This window comes from Balearica regulorum, chromosome 11, assembly GCF_011004875.1.
Source record: "Balearica regulorum gibbericeps isolate bBalReg1 chromosome 11, bBalReg1.pri, whole genome shotgun sequence".
NCBI lineage: Eukaryota > Metazoa > Chordata > Aves > Gruiformes > Gruidae > Balearica > Balearica regulorum.
This window is the reverse complement of record NC_046194.1, coordinates 17,286,995-17,311,420: the sequence shown is the minus strand read 5'-3', so window position 1 is coordinate 17,311,420 and position 24,426 is coordinate 17,286,995. Positions and strand designations below refer to the sequence as shown.

Genomic DNA, 24,426 nt, shown 5'->3' with positions numbered 1-24,426 from the left:
GAAGGACTTTGTTTCGGTGCCGTCTTCAATATTTTAGTGTTACCTTTTGGGGGGATTTCTCATGCATAGATGTGATTACACAATGCAGAGGCTTGGTTGATAAAAGGTTAGTAAGTGATTTATAGGTCGCAGGAGTACATCACAATACAAAGGTGTTATTAGAAACGAGTTAAAGGTAACTTTTTGACTCACTTGACTCCTACCAGGTTTGAAGAGCTGATCAGACATTCAATGCACCCATCACTCAATCTTTAAAATCTATTTAGAAATGCAACATTAGTAAAAAAATATACAGGTATGCTTGGACAAGGTAAGGGCACTCTTTAGAAATCTGTTCCTTCTCAACGTGCTCACAAGTCACATCTCCTTATTCATACATCTCAAATAAGTCTCAGTATTATTATCTGCCCTGCGCAGATGGGGAAACCGAGGCACAGAGAAACACGTTCACTAGGCAGGTTGATTAGAGAGCCAAAAGCACGTACAGCCTCGCTGTGATGCACGAGCCATCAGGTCCCCTCTCTGCCATCTTAATTTTTGCTATAAATGCTTGCATTTCTCTGAGAAGAAAACCAGTATGAAGCACCACTGCAGCAGAACTGAGCCTCATCCCACCATAACCTGGCCTAACCACGCAGTTTCTGAGATTTACTTATTGCCACCCAGCAGGGACATAAACGGCACAAAAACACACACAAAAAGCTGTGTAAACCAGGAGGCAAATCCTGCGCCGAGCCCGGGCTGCTGCAGCTCGGGCAGGAGCGTAGCTGGTGTGCACACGCCTGATACACCATTGCCACAGCTTGGGGCTGGTGGGACACGCTGCAGAGGGAAGAGCCGCCTTCCCACGTGGACACGGGGTTTAAGGTTTTCTTAAGGCGCTAGGATGGCGCTTTTCCATAGCTGTACTTCTACAAAGGAACTGGAGCAATACCGCGGGTCCCCAGGTATAACAGATGATCTTTTATTGCCCCAAAGCTCCCCAGACTGGTCAGAGGCCTATCCATTGCATTGGCACTGGCAACAACCTAGTGGTCTTGCAGAGAGGTTCCTATCTACAAAAACTGTCTGCGGCTCCCGGATCACAGCAGTTAAAGTGGAAAAATCACGGGTTGTGCGCACAGTGCTATTCTGCCGGCAAGTTCTGAGCAGCACAGTAGGCCTGGGTCTGTGCACAAGAACTAAAAAGTAGTTTAATATAAAAATAGAGCTTTAAGAATACCGAAACAACATTACAAGGGTCGTGGCTCTCAGATATCTAACACATTTAAGAACTGCATTTTTCAGGAAATATTTCAGTTAGAGAACTTCAGGAAAATTACTTTTCAAAGCCTGAAATAATTCATGTGCATGCAGTTACACCACAGGAGAAAGGGGGAAAGATTTTCTAGTATGCACTTAAGTTTGCAAGATTGTCATTCCAGTGTATTACAGTTCATTTTGCACATTACAATTCTCTCTTAGCAAAAGCACAGTTGCAGCAGCATATTTTCATCTTTATGCCAAAGACTCATAGAAAATTATTATTCTCAAGGAAGTCTCAAAAACTGAAGAGTAGATTCTGGAGTGTGACTGCACTGGGGCTAATTCTGCATCTGCAGAATGCCATGTCCACACAGTATCACTAAAAAAGAGATTTCAGTATAAATTCTTGTGTGTTGTATGTATTCTAGACTGTTTAGCATTTTTGGCTGACTTGGTATCTCAGACTACTTAAAAAAAATCCACTTGAATTTTCTTAATATTTTTTAAGATACAATTTATACTCTCATCTCAGTTCTCTTGCCTCTCTGCAAGTGGTTTTATCTCAAAACGGCTATTCAGCATTGAAAAGCACCTAGAATAATATCATTTCAAGTTCCAATAGCAAAGTGTTTTCAAACTAATTGCATCTCTCCTCTTCAGTATATGCTTGATACTCATACTCTTTGTATCCATTCAGCAAATCAGATACGAGATTCATTCACTCCTGGCACTGGTGTCTCAGCACTAAACCCGTGCAATCTGTTGAGACACTGTACCTGTAGTTCAGCATGTCTGTCTTGCAAAGTTCCTGAAGGAAGGTGTTGTGTATATCTGCAATGGACGCTCTGACGTCAGTTTTCAAGAGCTGATTTCCTTGGCTCAAAATTTTCCCTTCGGAGGAGCTTTAATTCTCTCAGTTCTTGTGGCTGTAAACTCTGGTCCACCCCAGGAGTTAGCTTGTAATTTAAAGGAGATTCAATATAACCGTTTCTGTACAGACAGATGCGCTTGCAGAATTCAAAGGTGCTAAACATAACGCCGAAGTACGGGACAATCTGATAAAATAATAAAAAAAAAGGCAACACAAAATAAAAAAGTGATATGTTAGACTCACTGGTAGTATTCTTTGCTTAGATGTTTTAAAAAAGGAAGCTTCTAGGACTTCAGATCTGATCTGCTAATAGAGCTGTGCTCATTTGTTTAAAATCAGAGTCTCACCTCAAATTAGGCTGGCACCTGCAGCACGCTAAAAGTGGGAGTTTTATTATTATAACATTATTGTGAGCAACAAGGTCTGCGCTAGCCTGTAGATTATCACAACTTGTCAAATACCTAAGCAAATCCTAAGCAACCTCAACAAATCCCAGTAGGAAACGTGTGATTTATTCTACTACAGCAGAGTGACTGAACAATTTCCTTCTTTTGCCCCATGCAGCATCAGCGGCTCTGGGGCTTTACACCAGCCAAGGTAGGGCCAGGCACAGGCAGGCCATCGCAATCAATCACGTCACTCAATTACCACTCATTAGCTGACCTGTTGTACTCCACGCAGGTAATCTTTACCGAAGCACTGTAAAACATATTTATGTAAACTAAATTATCTTCTGTTTAAGCTACTGTGCTTTATTTCATGCTTTCAACTCAGCAAGGGCTGCAGTAGCTGATATGCACGCACTCCTAGCTCGTTGCAAATAGCTGGTCAAAAGTGGAACTGGCTTATACAAACGCAATTTTCTTTACAGCTCGTACAACATGTCAAATTACCGGAGCTCGGATTAGAAGTAGAACTTGTTTAGCTGTCGTAACTGGATTACTTGCAATCGCACATCCATACCCTGGCTTGTGTGTTAGCAGCACTCCCTTCTCTAAGGACATTCAAATGAACTTGAAAGTAGTAACATCCAGAAGCCAAGCTTACGTTTAGGGAAACATGACCAAACCAAGTCCCAAAGCTGGTTTATAACCTGCCTGAGGTTATACCTGTTCTGTCGTGGACTCTGTCATCTACGAGGTGCTAATAAGTACGAAGGTATGTCATTAGCTTTATAACCCCAACTGTCCAAACATGTGTCTCGATTACTTCAGGATAGGCTTTGATTGGGATGAAAGCAGAACCTCACCTTGAGCAGACTGGGCGTGAGCCCACTCCAAAGTCCGAGCACACCTTTGTTCTTCACAGTTTGCCGGAAACAGTCAGCCATGCCAGTAAAATGGACATCAACTGCTCCATAGTGCGGAAGCCAAGGACTCTGCGCCTGTTCGAGAGACACCAAGGGGGATTTAGAACAAGCAAAGGAAAACCAAAGTAATTAAAGATAATTATTTTCTCCATTCTGGTAGGTAAGGAACACTTAATGCTGGGTTTCAACAGACTGATCTGGATTCTTCCATCAACCCAAAAGAATCAGCTATTTTGCCTTGAAATACAAACTAAGGGAGGGAATTCACTCTCTGACAGGTACGAAGGAGAACGAGAGCAGTCATTTCACATGGTGCTTCCTTTTGTGCCATGTCACTACTAGAAATAAATCCCACCCTTGTGAAGACAAACCATCCGAAACAGAGCCGCATGACGCATCGGCCTCACATCTGCCAGCTGCTCAGGCCTGGGGAGAGGTATTTCCCATCACTGGCAGCGGAGCACTCGTGAGAGGGAAGCTTGGGGCTGGCCCCAGGAGCCACACTGCCTTCCTGTAATTCTGCTCAGAACAGAACCACCCGCTGTCTCGACTCTGGCCACTGAGGCTGTGTCCACACTGCTATCTATGAGAAGGGCGAACTGTACTACAGGTTGAGTAGCAACAGCACGGCGGAAATGGAAGAACAGAGACGTCAGCCCAGGCTGTACAAGCCCACCAAGGGCTGCAGGTGTGCAGTTGGTGCCCGTGCTCCCGTATCTTTGCTACACGGTCAGTTGATCCAGACCGATTAAAGTTAGCTTGGGAGCATCCTGCTGGACTGCAGCTCCATTTCCAACCGCAGTACAGACAGCGTCTGTTCACAAACAGGAGGAAGTGTAGTGGGTCATTTTTAACACCAAAATCCTTCCTTCATTAATCTCCTACTGCGTTAGCACAGACAGGATAACCTGACCTTGAATAATCCCATCCTCATCCATCTGTGCACATGCAGCCATGGGTTTATTTTGCACCGGCAAATCAGGGTTTCACTCAAACACGTGGCAAGCGACACTTCTCAGTCAGGAGTGTGTGGGGACCCCAGGACACAGGTTGATGACTTGCACGTGGAAACAGATCACCACAGGGCAGAAATCTGATAAAAACAGGACTGGTACAGTTAACTGATCGGTGAATATGGGTATCATTATCCCCTCATTGATCTGAAACACCACGAGGTGCAGCATTTTTTCCCTCCTTGGCCACACTAACCTACAGCTTCTCAGAGGTGCTAAGCCTATGACAAGCCTCTCATAAACAGACAAGTGGTAATGACATTTTCTAGATGCCTCAGCTATAGCATTTCAAATACTTGGCAACTTAGATGCTGGAAATGGAAACAGATCAAAACTCATGCTCCAGGTACATAAGAGAAGCTGCTAATCAAATAGTTTTAATGCCGTTGCATTCCCTTGCATTACTGGCAAGTCTACTGCTAAAATGTAGAAGCTAACAAAACCAAAAAACACCTCATCACCCCATACAGTAACTGCATAGTCTTCTTTATCTACAAAAAAAATCACTTATGATTTTTTTCTCACTTTTTTGTGCATGACTGAAATGCGTGTGAAATACTTTTGATGTCAGGTAACAGGTAAAACCACACAGTTTCCTTTTGACAGGGCTTTGGGAGGTGATTTTGGGAAAGCAGCTGTCTGCACTGAGAAAGAAGGCAATAGGCTTCCACCACATCCTGATTCGTTATCTTCTGGATCCCCTTTATCATGTCCTGGCTCTTTTACCCCAGGCAAGAGTAGGGCTGAGGATTTAATCCACGGTCTTTTACACTTTAAGGAGGAGAGAACAGAAGCATTTGCTTCTCTCTGAACTTTCTCAACAGTGTACCTGATGTGTAAGAGAGGGATCACATTTGTGGAGGAGAAAGTTTTTCAACTATTCTAATTGCTTGTCCCCTTTGTGTCTACATTGGCCTTGCTAACTCCATGGGGCTACAACTGTTTCCGTAATTCCTAACTGTGGTGCAAGCTCCCATGGCTTTGTGTTTTAGGAAGAGGCAGACGTTATGGGATTTAACTGCTGTGATTTTACAGTATTAGCAGCCCTGCCTTTGCAGGTAGTTCAAGGTAACGGAGCTAGACCCTGACCAAGGGTCATGCACATGTTCACTTATGATCATTTGCTACAGGGCAACTCAGCTGTCTGCTTGGCTCTGTTACTGAAGGGGTGTAAGGGTTTAAAAAGCAATAGCTAAGTCCAACAGCGAGACAGAGAGAAATAACTTTTCAAGCCTTAATCCACAGCACTTGAGAGCCTCCTGCTCAAAGACTCTCATGACTGTACAGCAGAAGATGCTGAGTGCTGCAACTGAGACTTCAGGGAGCAGTTCCACTAGGAATGATGACATTAGCACCAGGGATGCTTAGAAGAGCACCCAAATTATTTAAGTATCCTTAAAAATGAAATAGCAGTCATAGGAAAGCTGGATTCAAAATGCTGTTCTGCCTTCTGGACTGCCAGCCAGTTTCCACCAGCTTTTTTGGTAAAGGAAGTTATAGGCAGTGAGGAGGGATAGGTTTCTGAAAAGCTTCAGGAAAGCAGGAATGCTGCTAACATGCGATTCCCTTCCTTTTTAAGTCCCTTTGTGGTAGGCAGGGCATTACCTGCCAGAATTAACTGCATGAGTTTGACTTAATCCCTTTCGTTACTGTAGACATTGCAAAGGCACGTATCAAAGGGGGCCGATTACAGTGCTCCTGCCTACAACACCAAGACAAACAACAAGCGCACTGCGGGTTGCATGCGGCAAACACAGCCAGAAGACAGTTAAAAAGGAACAGGTAAGTCAAACTCCCAGATTTCTAATTGCCCACAGACATTGACCTCTTAAGAGATTTACTGAAAGATTATTTATAGTAACATTCACCACGGTTACAGCCATTTTCAAGATTTCAGTCTGTGGGGTGAAGGATGCTTTGCCAGTCTTTCTACTTTACAGGAGCAGTATGTTTCGAGGACCCTAGACACAGTATTTAAATAACAACTGTCCACAGAATCTCAGAATCACCTACTGCAAAAGGAAAACTAAAAACCAAAAAAGTGTGTAGTTAAAACTTCTGTATTTTGGAACACAGCTAAACAAAGTTAACATGTATTAATAACAGAAAAAAAAATAGGAAGGCGTTTCATTTGGCACTATTTTTAATGAAATAAAATAGCTGTGGGTTTTGGGTGGTTCCGCATCATCTCAGCCTGTCTGCAACAATGCAATTCTTGCAACTGCCCTAAGGCACCAGAGCCAGAAAATGGAAGTAACCAAACAGATCAAACTAGTTTCTCTACCTTTTTTGCAGAAACTTACTATACCATATAAATTAAACAGCTAATCTCATACCAAAAAGATCAGGTTTATGACAGAGACATTTCACGCCACACACCTCAAAGCAGCTTGAATTCCTTTCTTTTGACACCCCTTGACACTACGGGCTGCTGCATGGAAACCTGTTTGTTACGAACATTTTTAAAGACATTCCTCCCCCCCCCCCCGAGTTACGGCTGTCTCATACTCCAGAAGGCTGGAAACATGGTACAGCTCACTGCGCTGGGAACAGAGCGCCAAGTTGTTAGTCATAGTAGTAGCGGGGCGAAGTTGCTAATCTTTTTACCTCTGATGCAGAATGGGTTCTCTAAATGATTAAAGCACATCAAACGCAGAATTGGCTCCATCCGCTCCCTCACAGAGTCTTTTAGCATCCAGAAGTCACCGAGGCTACGAAGTCACTGTGATACATCCCCAAAGTGAGCACCCTGTTCTAACAATCTAAACCCGAGAGAGAGAGAGAGAGGTATAAACCCTCCCACCACCTGCACTCACATTTTTTTATGTAAACAAAATATTTAAATAAGGGTGAAGTGTCATGACAAAACTCAAGTTAATTGTGAAAGTCACTTGTTACCTGAATGTACGTGTATCAGACACTATCTGGAAATACTTCCCTCTCGATTCATGTACTTTTTTCCTCCCTTCCCTGTTCATAAAGGCTTTTGGTACAAATATTTGCTATTTATTTATTTTTTGAATACGCAGTACTGTTGGCACAGAGTATGAAAGATCAACTAACAGTGAAAAGCTGCCATAGGTGGTATGCTATCCTGATGGTATAGTAAAATTGCTTGTTATTTATGTTTTCAAGAGATTCAGGTGTCCTACACTTTTGATCAATTAAAAAAAAAAATCACAGGAAGGCACTTTACAACACAGCTCAAGATTTCATGCTCTTAATCTGGAAGCTAAAATAAGAAGTCTTTGCAGTCTGGGTTACTAAGGACACAATGCGATGGGCAAGTGTAACTGTAGTTCAAAGGAAACCGAAGGACAAATATTACAGTTTTCCTTCCAGCTCACCCCGCTACAGTCAACAGAAATTTCACTCGAGAAGGCTGAATGCTTGAAAGAGTATTTCATTCCACTCAAATAAGAATTAAAATGTAAATAAGTATTAATATTGGGGAAAAAAAAGGCATGCGTTCTCTTGGGCTAATCGATCCTTTCTCCCAGAGGACAGCCTTACTCGACAGTCATGGTCTTTTCCGTGTCAGTGGTTCGGTAATGCTGACGTACCCCTGGGTAAAGTCCACCGAAGGTATGCAGGCACGTGGGAAGGTAAACGATGACGAGCTACCGAGGCAATCGGTTCCAGAGCAGCTGACCTCTAGCTTCCTGCACTCTAGGAACATGTTGTCCTTTCCTCTGTAACCTGAACTGGGGCCAAATCACCTCGCCTTTCTGAGATCAACAGCACCCAGCGAGCAACACAGTTTATTGCTTCCTCAGAAGTTTGACTCTTAGCTTTAAGGACATTATCGCCAGGCCTGTTGTACCCCGAGGCTTCGCGGTTTGTTGCAGATCTCTCCTTTGCTATGGAACCTAACCTTTCCCTGCTTTTAACACCTGCAGGATGAAGAAATCTTTGATATGGAATACATATGCTTTTTCCTCAAGGCAGTGCAAACCTCTTGCACGGACACCTCTGGGTGGTTTCCGAATGCCTCGTGACGGTTCAGCTCAATCCTTACAAATAGGTGCACCATTTTCATGCACATTAGAACTGGTTTATAAAATGCTGCAAACCCTTAGGCAGACTAGCTCGGTCCCACGCTTCATACAGTGAATAGCAACGTGAGTTCCCGCATCTCCTGCTGTCTGTGTAGGAACTGAGGAGAAAATTAATGTTTTACAGGATTGGGGCTTTACAGAGGACATATTTCCGTTGGCCTTATGTGGATGAAGTAAGGAATGACACCAAATCAAAACAGATATAGAAGAAGAGAGTGTCTATAACACTTTAGGTGCTGTTTATGGAGTATTTTGCACAATTAATCACTTTACATGTCACAGGCACATCACTCTAAGCACAGACAAATGGATACAAGGCTCTCCCGTGTAAGTGATGCAGGAGTGCTCAGGTAAGGGGTAGCAGCGCTAGCTGTCACGCTGGAGATGTTACTGTCTCCCCACTGAAAATCACGGCTGTAGCAGCTGTGTGCGCGCAGCAGCGTACCCTAACCCACGTCAGCTGGGTGAGCTTACTGAGTTTAACCCATCTGATTTGCCCCAAAGCAGAGGAAAGAGCTCTCGCTCAGACCACACTGCTCACAGAGCTGCGGGGGCTGTAAGAGGCCGGCGGCCGCACTCAGCTGGCACTACCGAATCTAGGACCGGGAGCGTGGCGGCCACTTCAACATCTGGGAAAATCATCCGGAGAGAATTGCATTCTGCCCTCCCTCAGACTTCCTACATTTTAAATCGGTACAGTGTGTTTTCCTGCTTTTCTTTGGCAGACCACAGTGCTAAGCTACTGCTGTAATCCACCTCAGAGCGATTATTACATACTTATCGCACCACAGCTCCTTGGATGAACAGGGGAAGACCACTAGACGTAGCACGAGCTGTCACAAGACAGCACAGACCAGACTGTTTGATCAGCCCAATCCTGCTTCTGATTCTTGATTTACAATTTTTCGCTCTTATCCAATTTTTCCACTAGTACTGTTCAGTGTTTCAACTTCACAGGCAGTCAGTCTTCATGATTCTCTCCTCTGGAAGTCTGGGGATCTGAGAGAAATGCTTCTGAGGTTTTTTCGGATGCACAAAAGCTGATCTGGGCTGCTACAGTAGGCAAAGCCCATGTTACACTCAGCAGCTTTTTTCAGGCGTTGTCTCAACCATTTACTGGACCGAGTACTTCCCAAAGCAGCAGGATATTATTCTGCAACAGCCTCAGAGAAAGTGGTATAACATATCTTTATAGCAACACCAGCGAAACAATAAAAAATGATGGTAGCTCAAAGCATTAGACATAGGGAAAAAGAGAAGGAAAGAAGGGATTTTACTAAATCAGAATCTGATGTCTGTTACCTATTTGCTAATAACCAGAGGAGCCAGGCTGGTCCCAAGTTCAAGTACCACCCAGGGGATGGGGTCCTGGCTGATGCCTGAACCCTAGCAGCAAGGAGAAGGGGAGCGTGAGATCACAGGGAGAAGTACTAAGAAAAGTAAGAACTTGGACTGCAGCCTCCCCCTCAGGTGAAATCTGAAATATTTTTGGAGTTTTGTCTCTATCTGTGCACTTGTTTTCACAAAACTTGAAGGAAGTTAGTATCTCTGAAACCTCCACTCCTCTGGCAAGTTTAGTTGAAGTCGGACAGCAGAATCAAAAGTTACTGGGGGCAAGGACAGACAGCTAGCAACCATATAAGCCTTACTTCCACAGGAAAACAGACTAAAAGTAGTTATATTGCTCCTTAAGTTGCTTCCACACTACGGAATTTGCCACTCTGTGTGGTCAAACGGCTCCATCTCTAAAAATTTCCATGGCTGAGGCTCCCACGCCGTTCACAATTAACAGCTCTCCCTGCACGAAGTCTCAGAGCACGTATGCTTTTGAGATGTTGTGTGAACCACATGACCCAAAAAGGATTTCTTATTTTTAAACCGGGTCATGACTCCAATAACTTTCATATTCCCAGCCGACAAGAACACAGATCTCACAAACAGCAGGGGCACCACAGCTTGAGAGCGTTCAGAGGCTGCCGTGCCAGCACCACTGACCATCTCCGATGACAGAGCACTCTTTGCAAGTTACTCATGTTTAAGCAACGCAGGAGTACTGTCTCCTCATTTCAGCAGGGAGAAGGTGCTTTTCTAAAGAACATTTACCATTTTTTTCCCAAAGCTTTGTTTATAACCCAGCCATTGGGTTCTTGCTAGACTGACTTCCTCCATGCAAGGAACATAGTTAAGGGACTATTTTTAAATAAATACTTAAATAAGAGTACTATTTTTAAAGAGAGACTTCAGTATCTACTTTAACTGACTTCAGACTAGAAATGTGCCAACAGGGCACAAGATTGCATTTACTTTGAACAGGCAAGCTCATGAAGGGAATGACTGCTCAGTTATCTCCAGGTTACTAAGAACTCATAGCATTTACATCATTTACAACAGATTTCACGCTTGCACAGCATCCTGTGTTCCAAAGAACAAAAAAAAAACATCAGAAAAACCCAAGACACATCGCAGATTTATAGGCAGCTGAGGCCTAACTGATTCACTGTTGTCACTGAAGAGGCCACTTCTTGGGTGACGGGTGGCAACGGTCTGCGCTAACCAAGAACAGCGAGCCTGTTTGTTTATGGCAGTGGGGGGAGTTCAAAGCCTGGATTTTAAAACAAAAAAATCACTACCAAACAATGCTTTCCCTGGAGAGATGTCCTCACAACCTGAGGTCGCTGTGCAGTCAACACCAAAAATATGCTGAATCCTGGAGTAGACTAAAAGTATGCTTTTCTATATTACAAGGGTTCGATAGTAAAGTTACACCCGAGTATAGCATTTACTGGCAAAGGAGAGTTTCAGACAAGTTGTAGTCACAGAAATTAAAACAAATTATACCAGAAAAAGATGGGGACATGACTGAGCTTCTGCAAACCATGCAAAGTTTGTTCATGTAAGCTGGTGAGGAGTAACTGTACAGTCGATGGAGTATCTGTGAAACTTTAGGGTCATCTTTGCACATTTTGCCTAACAAAACTGCCAGAGTCACCGGTCAATTTGGAACGAAAGCTGAGAAGTGCCAGCCAGGGGTATCTGAGCCTACCTCTGAGGGTCACGTGCACCGAGGGAAGTGCCAAACTTGGGTATTAGTTTGTGCTGACCATTTGCCTATTTGTAGATTTTCAGTTCTACACATAGCCTGGGATCGGTGTCATTCTAATAATAATCTGCTCTACTGCATGTAACAGCTCTAAATTCATCTTCCCTTAGTGAAATGCCAGAGTTCAGTCCAATATGCATCTATGAAGGTCATCATAGGCAAAAAGATGATGTGGGGAAGTAGAAACATGTTAGTAGTGCTTCCCTTAGACCCAGACTCATTCATAGGCAGGTATTTCCCTGCTTAAGGTTTAAAGAAAAAAAAAAAAAGAAAAAAAAGAAAAAAAGAAAAAAGTGTTCTTGCACTTAAGTAAGTCTGCAAGGTAAAAGTGCAGTACTTGACTATCACTTAGACATTGGCTTTAACAAAGAACATGATACTGTGGGATAAGGAAGGAAAGCCAAGAATAAGAGACATTCAGAAGGATATAAAGATCAGTAAGTTTTTGTTCAGAAACTGATATAGTATGAGCACTTGATATAAAACATCCCTTTGAACAACCCTCTCCTTCACTAATCCCCTTCTACAGATGCACAACAAAAGCCGTTACTTCCATGCCAAAACATGCATACAGTACCTCTTAATTCTCTAACATGCCAATCAGGAGCAAAGTGAAAAAAGGAAGACAAAGGAATAAAATTAGGATGAGCACAACAAAGAGGACTCACATATTCAGTAAGACTCACTCATATTAATTAACATTTATTTTAAGAAAACCATTCAAGTATACTTAGCAAACATAGCATCTTTGTTAAAAAAAAGTAAATATGCTAAAGATAATTCTAACAGCAGAGGGGGAAGAAGTCATGGTTACAGAGCAAATCTGACATCATAAATCATCACCAAAACACAGAGGAAGGATTGTTCACTGACAGTCAGCTCCTACTCCCACAGATGTCAGTGACAGAAGCTGCTGACGTCAGAAGTGTAGGATTCGGATATGTAAAATGAGAAAGGATGAAGCAAAATTATTACAACTGAGATTAAAAATAACACCTTATCCTTCCTCCCATAACAGAATTCATTTTCTAGTCTGTGCAAACAATTCAAGCTTTGTCTAGATGAGGAGATGGATGGAGCTAACTCTTCTGACTGCCTAGCATGTCAGGTACAGATCCGAACTGGATGTTCTGGTCTCAGTCTTGTACTCCATCCCAGAATCAGAGAAGACAGCCTTGTATCCTAGTTTCTGAGTCTTTGAAGCTCCTGAGACTGTCTTACAACTCCCTGGGTCCCCATCACCAACACCTTCACTGGAAAAGTCATCTTTGGCAATATACTACCTCCATCTGTCAGATCAGCGGGACAGAAGGGAAGGAAGAGGAACCTCATACTGACCTCTGCAATGTGCTGGGTTCCTCTTCATACCAACACCAGTGCTCGTAGCTTCAAGACAAAGCCAGCATTTCCCTACACGCACTGCAGAGTGCTCATGCCAGGCCCGCGGGGAGCTGACGGCTTTGGTACACCCCTCTTTTCCTTTTGATCAGCCAGAAAGGTGAATCACTGAACGGAGGCTGATCAGAATATGATGTCTGAGAAAAACTGCTATCAGAAGTATTTGCTCCCCTGTTTTCTACAGAACACTGAAACGTTTTGAAGCTCTGTTTTCCCCTTCTTTAATCTCCCCCTTTCCATGTCCCTTTGCACAATACCTTTTCCAGTGCTGTCCTAGACAATTCTCTCTTCTGACCACCACCCTGCAAACGGAACAGGCCAGCAAGTCAGCCCAAAGCAGACCTAACCCCTGCAAGGCTGGGCCATACCCTGGTGCTAACTGTGAAAAACAAACTTCTTGGGTAATCTTACATGAGTTCCAGTGAGCTCTTAGTATCAGGTGTGATTTTCAACAGGTGTCTCTTCTGGACAAGCCTCTGCGACTTATGTCAAATTATGGGCTTTCACACCTAGGCAGCTACTTCTTCTGAAACACCTTTGCCTTCTCCCATGCCTTCAGAATAAATCACTGAACAGGAGGTGTTTCTCTAAGCTTGGAAAAATCACTATTTGGCTGTTGGCAATGCATCTATGAGGAAAAAAAACCTCTCTGTTGTTGAGTCTTTTTTCCACCCAAAGTATTTTTAGCATATCCACTTCCTACAGATTTAGTCAATAAATCCAGTTCGCTTCTTATTTCTAGAAGTGCCAAACAGAAGTTTAAAGCATCCCTTTGGTGAAAGAGTACAGCCTAGTGGCAGGAAAATGAAAGATGGGCCTGTTCCACTTCTCTACTTGCCTGTCAAGACAAAGCTTGACACAGAATTTAACATCACACCAGTTACAACTAACAGTTACTTTTGAACTGATTATGAAAACAACATTCGAGTAACTGATGTATTGACAGAAAATATTAAAAGGGAAACAGCACAGTAAATGCCTTTATTCTTTAGGGCAACAGTACTGCTGTGAGCCTAAGGATAGAAAGAAAAAGAGGACTTGTAAGGAGTAATTGCTTTTCTTAGACCCTCTGATACAGCTGAAAAAAATGATCGAGTTTTCATGCTCAGAATCTCTTTCTCACCCAAAACATTTTATGAGATACTAGATGAAAGTCCTCAGCTTAAACCTTGACTTCTGGATACATCAGCTACCTGAGCTGGTCTAATAAAAGACATTACTTCTGCTGAAGTCCTCTGTTATGAGACGGAGAGAGGACAACGAAGGCTTCTGTGCCACTGGATCTGAGCCCTGTCTGAAAAAGGGAACCTGGGGAGCAGGAGAGGGGAGTTCACAGTTTCACTGCCCTTTTCCTACCTTGTGACTTATCAACCAGACTAGCACTTGAGGAGAGGGAAGGGGATCTGCATAAAGCCGCCACACCAAATGATTGCTTTTTTGATAAGATCACAAAAGGTTCCTGTAAATCTGCACTCCTAAGAACTGGGCTGAAAGAACAAACTCATGTGGCACAGCCAGAGAGCCACCAGATGATGACAGCTATTCACTGTCACTCTGCTGATGAAGTTCTAATGAAAAGTCGAAATCATCAAATGAATTATGTCAGTGAGATGGAAGCCGTGGGGTGGTCGTTGCTTTGTTGTTGTTTTCTTAAATCATTATTACTAAACTTTCAGGAGAAAGGATCAGCAAGATAATAGAAAATGAAATAGTAACGTGATATAGTAACTCTCATGTTGCTGATGCTCCAGGAAAGCAGCAGCACCGGCAACTGGGAAGTCACTTGTTAACCAGAGCAGTCAGAAATAAGAACGAGGATAGTCCTGACCTTTCAGACAATACCTGCTGTGCCAGTTTCTTGTGGTTGCCAGTACGTAGGTCAGGCATAAATGGCAGACATGCAGGCTCTGAAAATGACATGGATCTCATTCATCCTGCCTACCACCAAGGGGACTGAATGCCTGTATTTGACAGAAGGTCAATTCTGAACTGTGAAAATTTGATGGAACTGCTATGAAAAAGAAAAGAAATAAAGCTAAAGACACAGAGTCTGAAAGTATACCTATATCCCATGATAGTACTTGAACACAACTTAAAAGTCTAACAACACACTTTTAACAATAATCTTCAGACTTAAAAAAAACCTCCGACAAAAAAAAACCCAAATCCTCCCAAAACCCCACCCAAACCCTAAGGAACCTAAAACAAAGCCTTTGTAGCTTTCTGGTAAGAGAAACAAAGCGGCATTCACGATCATCTGGCCAGGCTTGTCTCAAGCTCCTGCAACAAGCACCTATAACAAAGTACCAGTAACACGAACACTCCGTACCTGCATCTTCCTCTTGACGGTCTCAAAGGGGAAAGAAAGCGTCTGTGCCACAGCAGCTGCCACACAGCCATTTATGAAGTTCTGAAGAGGAGTGAAATGAACTATGGGTTCTCGCCAGATTTTGTCCAGGTTGATGTAAACAAAGAATGAGCCCGCAGAAAATGGGACAGCACCTAGAAAGCAAACCAGACAGAAGTTTTATATCAACACGTCGCACACTAAGAAAACAGAGCTGCTCATCACATAACCTAGAAAGATGCCAGTTTACACCTCACGTTGCTCAAACCAGATCAATATTTTGAAGAACTTTACTTTTTAGTCACCGGTTTACCACCAAACACCCATACTGCAGTATCTAGATGTGCTGGTAGGGTCATATATTTATGTATTAAAATGCGCACGTTGTCAGAATGAACTGCTTTATTCTCATGACAGGTCAGCTCTTTCTCCAGGTTATCTCTTTTTGTGACAAGCTCTTTCTTCAGTCCAACCCAACCCTAGAAGCTGTACAGAGTTGCCTCTTCAGTCAAGCTGATGAGGGATACTTCTGTCCTCTTTTGCTTGTTTTATGGTCTCACTGATTTTACAGTGGGATTATACGTTATTATCATTATGCGTTTTTTTATAATGTCATACTGTGAAAAAGGGGGCTGAAAGTTAAATGGCATTTTTAAAAGCTATGGAGAGTAAATAAATAATTTAAAAGTCATTTCACATAAAGAGACAATATCGCTAATCTTCACTTTTCACATCAGTTATACATTACTGTTCATACTGTTTTCACTGAACAGCTATAGGGTGACACTCTCACACCTAGACAGGAATTAGCAATACTGTGTGTATATATATCATTTTTTTTTAACAGTTAAGTGGTGGAAACCTTGCATCCGAGCACAACTAGAACATCTATAAAAGCAGGAAGAGAGTATTTTGTTGAACACTTAACCATACATAAAATGCCACGCGCTTGGTCATAATTTGAAGCAATACAGCTGCAGCAGAGGTAATCAGTATTGTTGTGCCTTGTAAATCTTCTACACACCTTCTACAGAACAACATTACTATTTGCTTTTGAAATCAAGTGTGCAAACGCACTACATAAATAAACAATGCTGCAATAAACAATGTGCAATGAGGTGATTTTTCCCCAATATTATTTTACCTAATATAGCTGGTGAAACACCACGGTAGAGCGCAAGGAGTCCTTCTTGATGATAAATTTTGTAAAAAGCATGAAGAATTCCTTCGTAAGATGGTTCCAGTCGGTTCTGCACAATGAGCCGTGTTTTAATTACGTCAGTGGGGTAAGTCGCGATGGTTGCAACCATGCCAGCCAGACTTCCTGCCATGATGGCTCTCCAGTGGGAAATATGACCCAGCTCATCCGTGAAAAGTATAACAAGTCTAGCATAAGCACATAAAAGAGGTACTATTAATGACAGTATGAACGAAACATGAAAAAATTAAGGCAGATTGTTCTCGATGTAATTGTTCTTCTGCCCACAAGCCACCTCGGCAGCGGGAGTTGAAACTTTAATGTGTATTTCATCCAAGACCTGACTATAAATAACACCACACAAGCATCAGAACCTCTGTGAAACAGAACATGTGAACGGGCAAACACGAGCAGAGTCCAAAAAACATGCCTAAGACCCCTAAGAGGTTTTGGGTAAATCCACTCAGCACAGAAGCGCAGAAATGCAAAAGTTATAGTTAACAACTAAGTCAGGGACTGGAATATATAATTCTGCAAATGCAATTTGCTTTGAATTTAGTGTTATTCAGCTAAAATACTTCTAGTACCTGAAAGAGCTTTTTGAGAGGCAGCTCGTATAGCTCTACCTGCGCCACAGTTCCCAGCACAGACTAAGCTCACATAGCTTGAGTTGGGGTACCGTGCTGGAGGTCCAGAGCACCAATCCAACAACAAAAAAAATCTTCAAAGATACAGAGACTAATTGTTCAAACAATTTGTTTGCTTTGCAAGAGACTTTTCAAGTAATTTTTGACCACTGAATCCTCCTTTATACTTCCACCTACAGGATGAAAATTACCATGACTTAAAACATGTCTGCAAGAAATTCTCTGATTATCAGTCATCAGTGAGAGACACTGGTCCAACCCGCCCAGGCAAAGTTATCATGTAAGAAGTTATCATGTAGATAGCATTATCGCAGGCCTTCTGAGAACAACTGAACCTTCCTCTCTTGCTTATGTTGGGACAGAAAGGTCCACAGGGATGCTTCTTTGGAGGAGACTTATGTCCAGGAACTATTACGCTCGGGAGGTTAAGTCGAAATTTGAAATTTTGAAATTGAAGCACAGAATTTTAAAGGCTAACCTGCAACTCATGCATCTGTGATGCACAGAAGGACTTTTCGATGCACGCAAGGCACTCCTACATCAGGGAGAAGTGTCATGGCAGCAGCAAGAAACAAGTAAAAAAAAATTGAGAGGAGAATGTTAGCTGGAGGTAAAGAAACTTATTATTCTATCTGGAAGCATTAACTAAACTAAGATTTACATTAAAACTACACAGTGTTACCATGTCCAGAACAAAAGAATGTTCAAAGATTTACAAGTCACTGCTTGCTTAGTTGATGTTTTTTCGTATGAGTGTACATTTTCTACTGCATGACAGTTCCCTGCATCTACTTGCCCTGTGCCCTGGAGAGCCCAGAGCAGAAAGACAAGGCAAGCAGAAGCAAAAGGGCATAAACTCCCCCCCCACACACCATGTGTCTTGTACAGTTCCTAAAGCAACACAGCCTGATTTTCCTGTGCGTGCACAAAGGCGTGGGGAGGGTGGTAGGGTGTCTCTAGGCAGCACCCAGATAACATTTAAAACTGCCATGGAAAGACGGAGTCCGTGCACAGTAAGCTGAGTCAGCTAAACCCCCTCTTCCCCAGCACCACTCCTGGGGCTGCCCACCGCCCTCAGCCCAGGTCCTTCCGCAACTGGCATTTTACTTAAGTTACCATGTAACGTTTCTCTCTTTTTTTGTTTCTTGCCTTTATATACACTATTCTCCCACTAGAAAATACATTAAAAATCCCCAAGTAATGCATCAAGTAGGCAGCTTTTATTTAATTTCCTGGTAGCCTACTTCCACTTCAAAAGAACACCCCGTGCAAACTAGAGACAAACTGCAGCCTTGCAAAGGGAATACACCCTTTCAAGCTGAACAAACAATGAAGCTATTTTGCTCAAAATCAACTGGTTTATACTGGTGCAACACACGGACTTTTCCTGGAACTTTAAATGACATTTAAATTGCTGGTTTTGCCATTCCACTGCCATTATCCCTCCCCTTGTTTGACCAGCGCGTGCATTACAAGCAGGACACAACAAAGCTGCCCAGTTCCAGGGTGGCTCCATCCATCATTTCCTGAAAGGCGCAGGCAGAGCCGGGAGGATGACTCTTGCTCAGCTAGATGTACGACAAACCCCAGGAGGCTGCACAGCGTCAGCCCCGGGCGAGAGCCGCAGCGGGCCGGATTGGCCAGCGCGGGCTGAGCCGATGCTTCTCCCCACCCAGTGCGGCTCACGAACTGGAATAACCCATCGCTCAGCTGGGCGGAAATGTCAAGTGCATACCATGCACACAGCTGACTCGAAAGAAACCCAACCCTCGAATTGGCAAAACATGCCGGTGCGTGCGAACGGTCAGGCACTCCTTCCACGGGCTAAAAGATACCGGCAGCAAAAAAGGAATCCTAGGAAAGAGTGCAGGTCGGCAGAGCTCGGTCAGCACGGCTCCATGTCGATCCTGCTGCAGTCCTTCCAGTGTTTACCTTAATTTAACGTCTGAGTATTATCAAAAACAAGATCTTAAAACAAATGATATCACACGCACGATCAAATTTGCGTAACAACGGCTGCGTAACAGGGTAAAAGATTTGAATCATGATTTTGTTGTCTTCTTTGATACAGACAACACTGAACAACTTGAACAACTTTTTTATTCAATAAAATAAATTGGTTGCAAAGAACGGATGTCACAGTCGCATTTGTAGGTAGCACTGTAACTTCATTTCTAAAGGAATCTGGCTGCGCAGAAGAGACTCTACCAACTGCCAACACTTCATCATTTGAAGAACATCTCTGACTTTCTAAGCAGTAGCTGGCGTATCACCAGGCCTAAGAGTTGCCACGCACTGAATAAATTAAATAAATGAAGTTATTAGCCAGGGTACACGGGGAGAGCGGGCACTCAACCAGCTAGCCATCCAGCCGAGACACAGACATTAAAGTGCCCCTCCGGACTAAGCCCCCCACTTTCCATCCCCTCCTCTTTTGTAACAGACACGCAAGGCCGGAGCCAGAGCGCACCCGTCCCCGCGGAGCCCTGTCCCGGCCGCGGCCGCTCTCTTACCGGCGGGAGGCGGCGAGCTGCAGCGCGCTGTAGGGGAAGAGGCGCAGGCAGGCGGTGAGGTTCCCCTTCCAGAGGGCCCGCACGCCCTCGGCGCGGCACAGGCTTCTCCCGGCGCCGCGCAGCCCCCGCCGGCAGTGCCAGGTGCCCACCTGCGCCAGCACCGTCAGCAGCTCCAGCGGCGCCGTCAGGCTGAGGCTCAGCGCGCCCGCCAGCCCGGCGCAGCCCAGCCGCTGCAGGGCGGTCACCCGGCCGTCCCGCCGCCAGGTGGCCATGGCCCGGAGCGGCCCCGGCCGGCCGAGCGGCGCGGCTGGGCCCGGCCCGGCTCGGCGGCACTGCGTGCGCCTGCAGCGGCGCGCCAGGCCCGGCCCGGCCCGGCTCGACTCGACTCGGCCCGGCCCGGCCCGGCGGGGCGCGGCCAACGCGGGGGGCGGTACCGGCAGCCTCGGCCGCCGGAGGGCGCCGTGACCGAGGCCCCGCCCGCCCCGCGCTGCGCTGCGCTGCGCTGCCCCGCCGACCTGCTCCCGGCCCCGGTGCGCTGTCTCAGGGACGGGGAAAGGAATAAGCCGGTACGGGGCGGGGCGGAGCGGCCCCCTGGGTCCCCGGGCCGCCCTGCATCGCTTCCTCTGCGGGCAACGCTCTCCGCGCTGCGGGCCAGGTGCGTTACGTGCGCTGGGCGGGGGGTTGCAGCCGGATGGTCTGCCGCCATCAGCACTCTGCAAACTGCCGGGGGGCTGGACGGGCCTGGGCAAAGGCAGCCAGGATGGCGGGGCACCCAGAGTGCTCGCTGCTCCTGCTCGTATTTCAATTCACGTGGTATTACATTATTTGCATTTATGTACCATAAAAAACCCCCACCCTCACAACAGTGACCTAGGTGCATTCAGGACACTTCCCTTTGTCTTTAAAATTAAACATATTTCCACTATGATCAACCACATCCGTTGGTAACTGTTTAATTCCTTCACTACCAGCCAAAAATACCACATCCTAATGGGTGAGTTCTGCTTCTGAAGCCCCGTGCATTGATGCTGAAAGTGAGGAACTGAACGTGATTAATAAGATTTATGTGGTCAATCAGTTCAGGCTTTGTTGATGTGCTACCAGAGAAAAGGGGAAAAGGGCATGGGGAGGGGAGAGAAGAAAGTGGAGATCCGGGTAGTGACCAGGATCTATGGAGTGAGGAGATAACAGGTAGTAAGAAGGCAAGTAGCAGTGATTTGCTCCAAAACAGGATGTCTGCTCTATTTTTGCAATATTAAAACCAAACAAAAACCCAAACAAAACCCCCTGAAACCTTAATTAGTCTACATTCAGTACCTTTTTACAGTGCACCCAACAAAACAGTATAAGAAGATGCTCCTTAGCCCACCTTTGGCAAGAATGCTCTGCTGCTGATCCAATAGAGAATTCCCAAATCAATACCAAGCTAAAAGACATCTATCTCTCCAGTTGCCGGGAACTCAGCCACTTATGGTGTTGTATTTTCTTGGTGGGAAGAAAGTGTTTAATCACCAGGCAGGGGAAAAAACCTCGACTAGTTAAAGGAAGAATTCTAAACAAGAATAAATGGGTATAAACTTGTTCTACATTAATACTGCTTCGAAAGAGACGACTTCTAACCGTAAAAGGGTGATATTTCTTCTGGGGGTTTGCCTTTCTTGCTCGTCTGCACAAGACAAACCTCAGCTTAAGATTCTTCTTGAGCACAGGTTTTTTCCACGGTGTCTTCCCATTTCCGTTACTCATTTTTTTGGTCAAGTTTTTATGTACTTGTTCTGGCTGACAAAATGAATCAGCAGATGACCTCAGCCTTCCACAGCACAATCTATATGCTATATTTTTTATTTCTTTTAGCCACCATTTAAACATAAATACAGTCTAAATCAAAGGGGCAGGAAGAAGATAGATATACACAGAGAACTGCAGCAGCGCCACATAAAAGCTTCCACTGAAACAACACCAAAAAAAGCCTGTAAGATGGTTGCCACAGGTTAAAAACTATACGGCCGTTACTTGACGAATGCCTGTTTGCCTTCAATCTAGGAATCTACAGGGGAAGACAAGTGCAGTGCAACAAGCTGTCTGGTAAAGAGGGTGACTATTCAGATCAATGAAGAAAAGAAATACATAGGTACTGAAGGAAAAGCTTGTCTAATACAGATGGACTCAATGATCTTAAAGGTCTTTTCCAACCTAAATGATTCTATGATTCTATGAAGAATAATTAAAAAAAAAAAAAATCTCTGGAAGCAGCAGCTACAGCACAGACTGCAGCACTGAATCGCTCCTGTTAGGGAACTGCTGCCAAATGCACTCAGAACTAACCACAACTTTGTCATGCAAGGCTGAATATCTCACGATTAATCTCTGAATACAGCTCTGTGTGTGTGTATATATATATACACACATACACACACATATATACATGTGTGTTAGCTGACACAGGCAGGATGCAGCAACAACCATAAAACAACAGATGAAATACAAAGAGTGAATTTATTTTCGTTATCTGGCCAACTGGGGGAAAGAGTAAATTTATTTTTGTTATCTGGCCAACTGGGGGATCCCCAAAGCAGCACCCAGGCAGAAGCACACAGGCGGGGACGCAGGCACCGCAGAGCTTGGTCCTTGCTGGAGGATCACCGATCCCGCTGTTTTCACCTGTATAACAGGGATTCACACAGGCGTAGTTTACTCCTGTGCTTTGATCTTTCCCACAGCAGGGTGGGAATCTCAAGCATGTTCAATAACGTGCCTTTGAGTCTATGCCAGGCCTATGTTATCTAAACACAGATTTTCTACTTGTCAAGCACACAAGACTAAACAACGGTTATTATGATATATGGGTTTTTTGACACCCCAGCTGCAAGTCACTTGAGTGTGTTTACAGTCTTCCTCGCCATTATTCTGTTATTTCCCCACATTCCACCCCCTTGCTCAGGAGACCACTTCCATTGGGGCTGGCAAAGCTGGTGGTGTCCATTTGGGCTTACAGGGTGTAGTGCAAGGTAATTTACAGAGGGATGCAACACATAAACATAAAGAGATAAATACATAAACGTGAGATAAACATGTCTCAAATAATAAACATATCTCAAATGAATGCTTTGAATTGGGTGTCCCATTCATCCTGTCAGGGAATGAAACTACTCAGCCAGCCAGGTACCACCAGTAGATTGTTTCATTTGATGCATAAAGTCATGGAGATGTTGAATGTCATCCCCTATGCTGGCTGATTTATCAGTTATGCTGAAGCAACACATGCCTTCAAAATTGAAGCAGCATTTATGGTGTCGAAGGTGGAAACAGTCCACCGCCAATCGATTTTGTAATGTTCATTGGTGTACAGCTGTTACCCACTCAGAAAAAATAGCAATGAGAAACATTAATATAAAAATCACTTGGCATAGAATAATTCTGTAATACAGCTACTGGGGTAGGTACGCCAAGGAAACACCTTGTCCAAAGATCTGCAGCTGTTAATCTTCCCTTACAAAAGGCAGATGAGTTAGTTACAGTAGAGGCCAACCAAATCCAAGTATTTACACGTTGATCTTGTGGAAATGTATCTGGGGCATGTGCTTGTAGTACAAGACGGCAAGCCAACCTGTGATAGGGGAGGAAAATGGGAGTGTCATCTCCTTCCAATAATATATACACTGTTGCTCCAGATCCTTCAGCTAATATTACTCCGGGTTTGATAACCTGGTGTAGGGTAATTTCCCCACACAGATTGGAGAGCTATGGCTTGCGCTTTTTCAGATTGCACAGTGCAAAGAACGTTTCCTGCATAGGTAGTTCTAACAAAAACGGTGACTGAATTTGCATGATGTCAGAAATGGGCAACATCAAGTTGGCCACTCTGGGAATAAGATTCTTCCCAAAAGCAGATGCTCCAGCGCAAATGTGGGTGTAATTAAATTTTGTATGAGTTTCCAAAACCAAGGGAGTCAGCTCCTTCGCTAGAAATCCCTTGTATACACCATCCTGAGCCACTAGAACTTTCACAACACACTGCACTTTGCTGAGTTCTTGCGCTACCTTGTCACAGCTGGTACCAGCTACTAAACAAGAAACTTCACCTCCAAGATGTTTTGCCACAGTTATAGTATAGCCCTGACATGTTGGAGAGTTTAATACCAGCGACCAAAGAGCTTTCCCTACTCTCTGTGGACAGGCTTGGCGTGCAGAATGATCTCTTCCCTCTGGCCCAAGCTGGAATCATTAGCACTGTAGAGGTTCTAAAAGTCATGGGAATTTTTGTGAATGAGCCCAATTATAGCATGGAGCAACCTCAGCTGTAACCTGGGGGTTCTCTCAGGTCTCTTGTCCCACACAGACCTCTATAAGGAAATCCAGGTGTCTGTGAAAGATGTCTTTTCATCAACAGGGGAGAGACTGGGATGGGACCCCAAACCTGGAGAAGGTCATTGAGATGCCTCTGAGAGGTCTGGTCTTGGGCAAACTAGGAAAAGCTGGGCACAAAGCAACATTAGAAGAAACCCGACGCCGATTTAAGGACTGTATTGAAGGAAAACGTATGCTGTCAGCTGATCTGAGGAGTCCTGTATATGTAACTATTTTGAAGCATGGAGACTATTTTTGGAGCATTACAGTGGGATGGGGAGGAAAATCAGAAGAAAAAAGTAAAATTCATGGGTTGGGATAAGGACAATTTACCGGGACAGCAAAGGGAGAGGAAAATAACAACAACAGTACTTATAAAA

The 24,426-nt window shown here is 44.2% G+C and overlaps 1 protein-coding gene across 2 annotated transcripts; it reads right to left on the bottom strand.

Annotated features, from left to right (window-relative positions):
* Positions 1–96: 96 nt before the first annotated feature.
* SLC25A43 (solute carrier family 25 member 43) lies at positions 97–20,125 on the bottom strand. Of its 2 annotated transcripts, XR_012837297.1 has the most exons (6): positions 19,700–20,125; positions 16,486–16,727; positions 15,324–15,496; positions 3,366–3,500; positions 2,022–2,300; positions 97–258 (listed from the first exon to the last, which is right to left on the bottom strand). XR_012837297.1 is itself a non-coding variant. In XM_075763533.1 (5 exons), the coding sequence occupies exons 1-5, from the start codon at positions 19,969–19,971 to the stop codon at positions 2,097–2,099; spliced, it is 1,026 nt and encodes a 341-aa protein (XP_075619648.1). In that variant the 5' UTR covers positions 19,972–20,125; the 3' UTR covers positions 97–2,096. The 2 variants fall into 2 exon arrangements, 1 of the variants encoding a protein (XP_075619648.1); XM_075763533.1 differs by having other exon boundaries at positions 97–2,300.
* Positions 20,126–24,426: the final 4,301 nt, after the last annotated feature.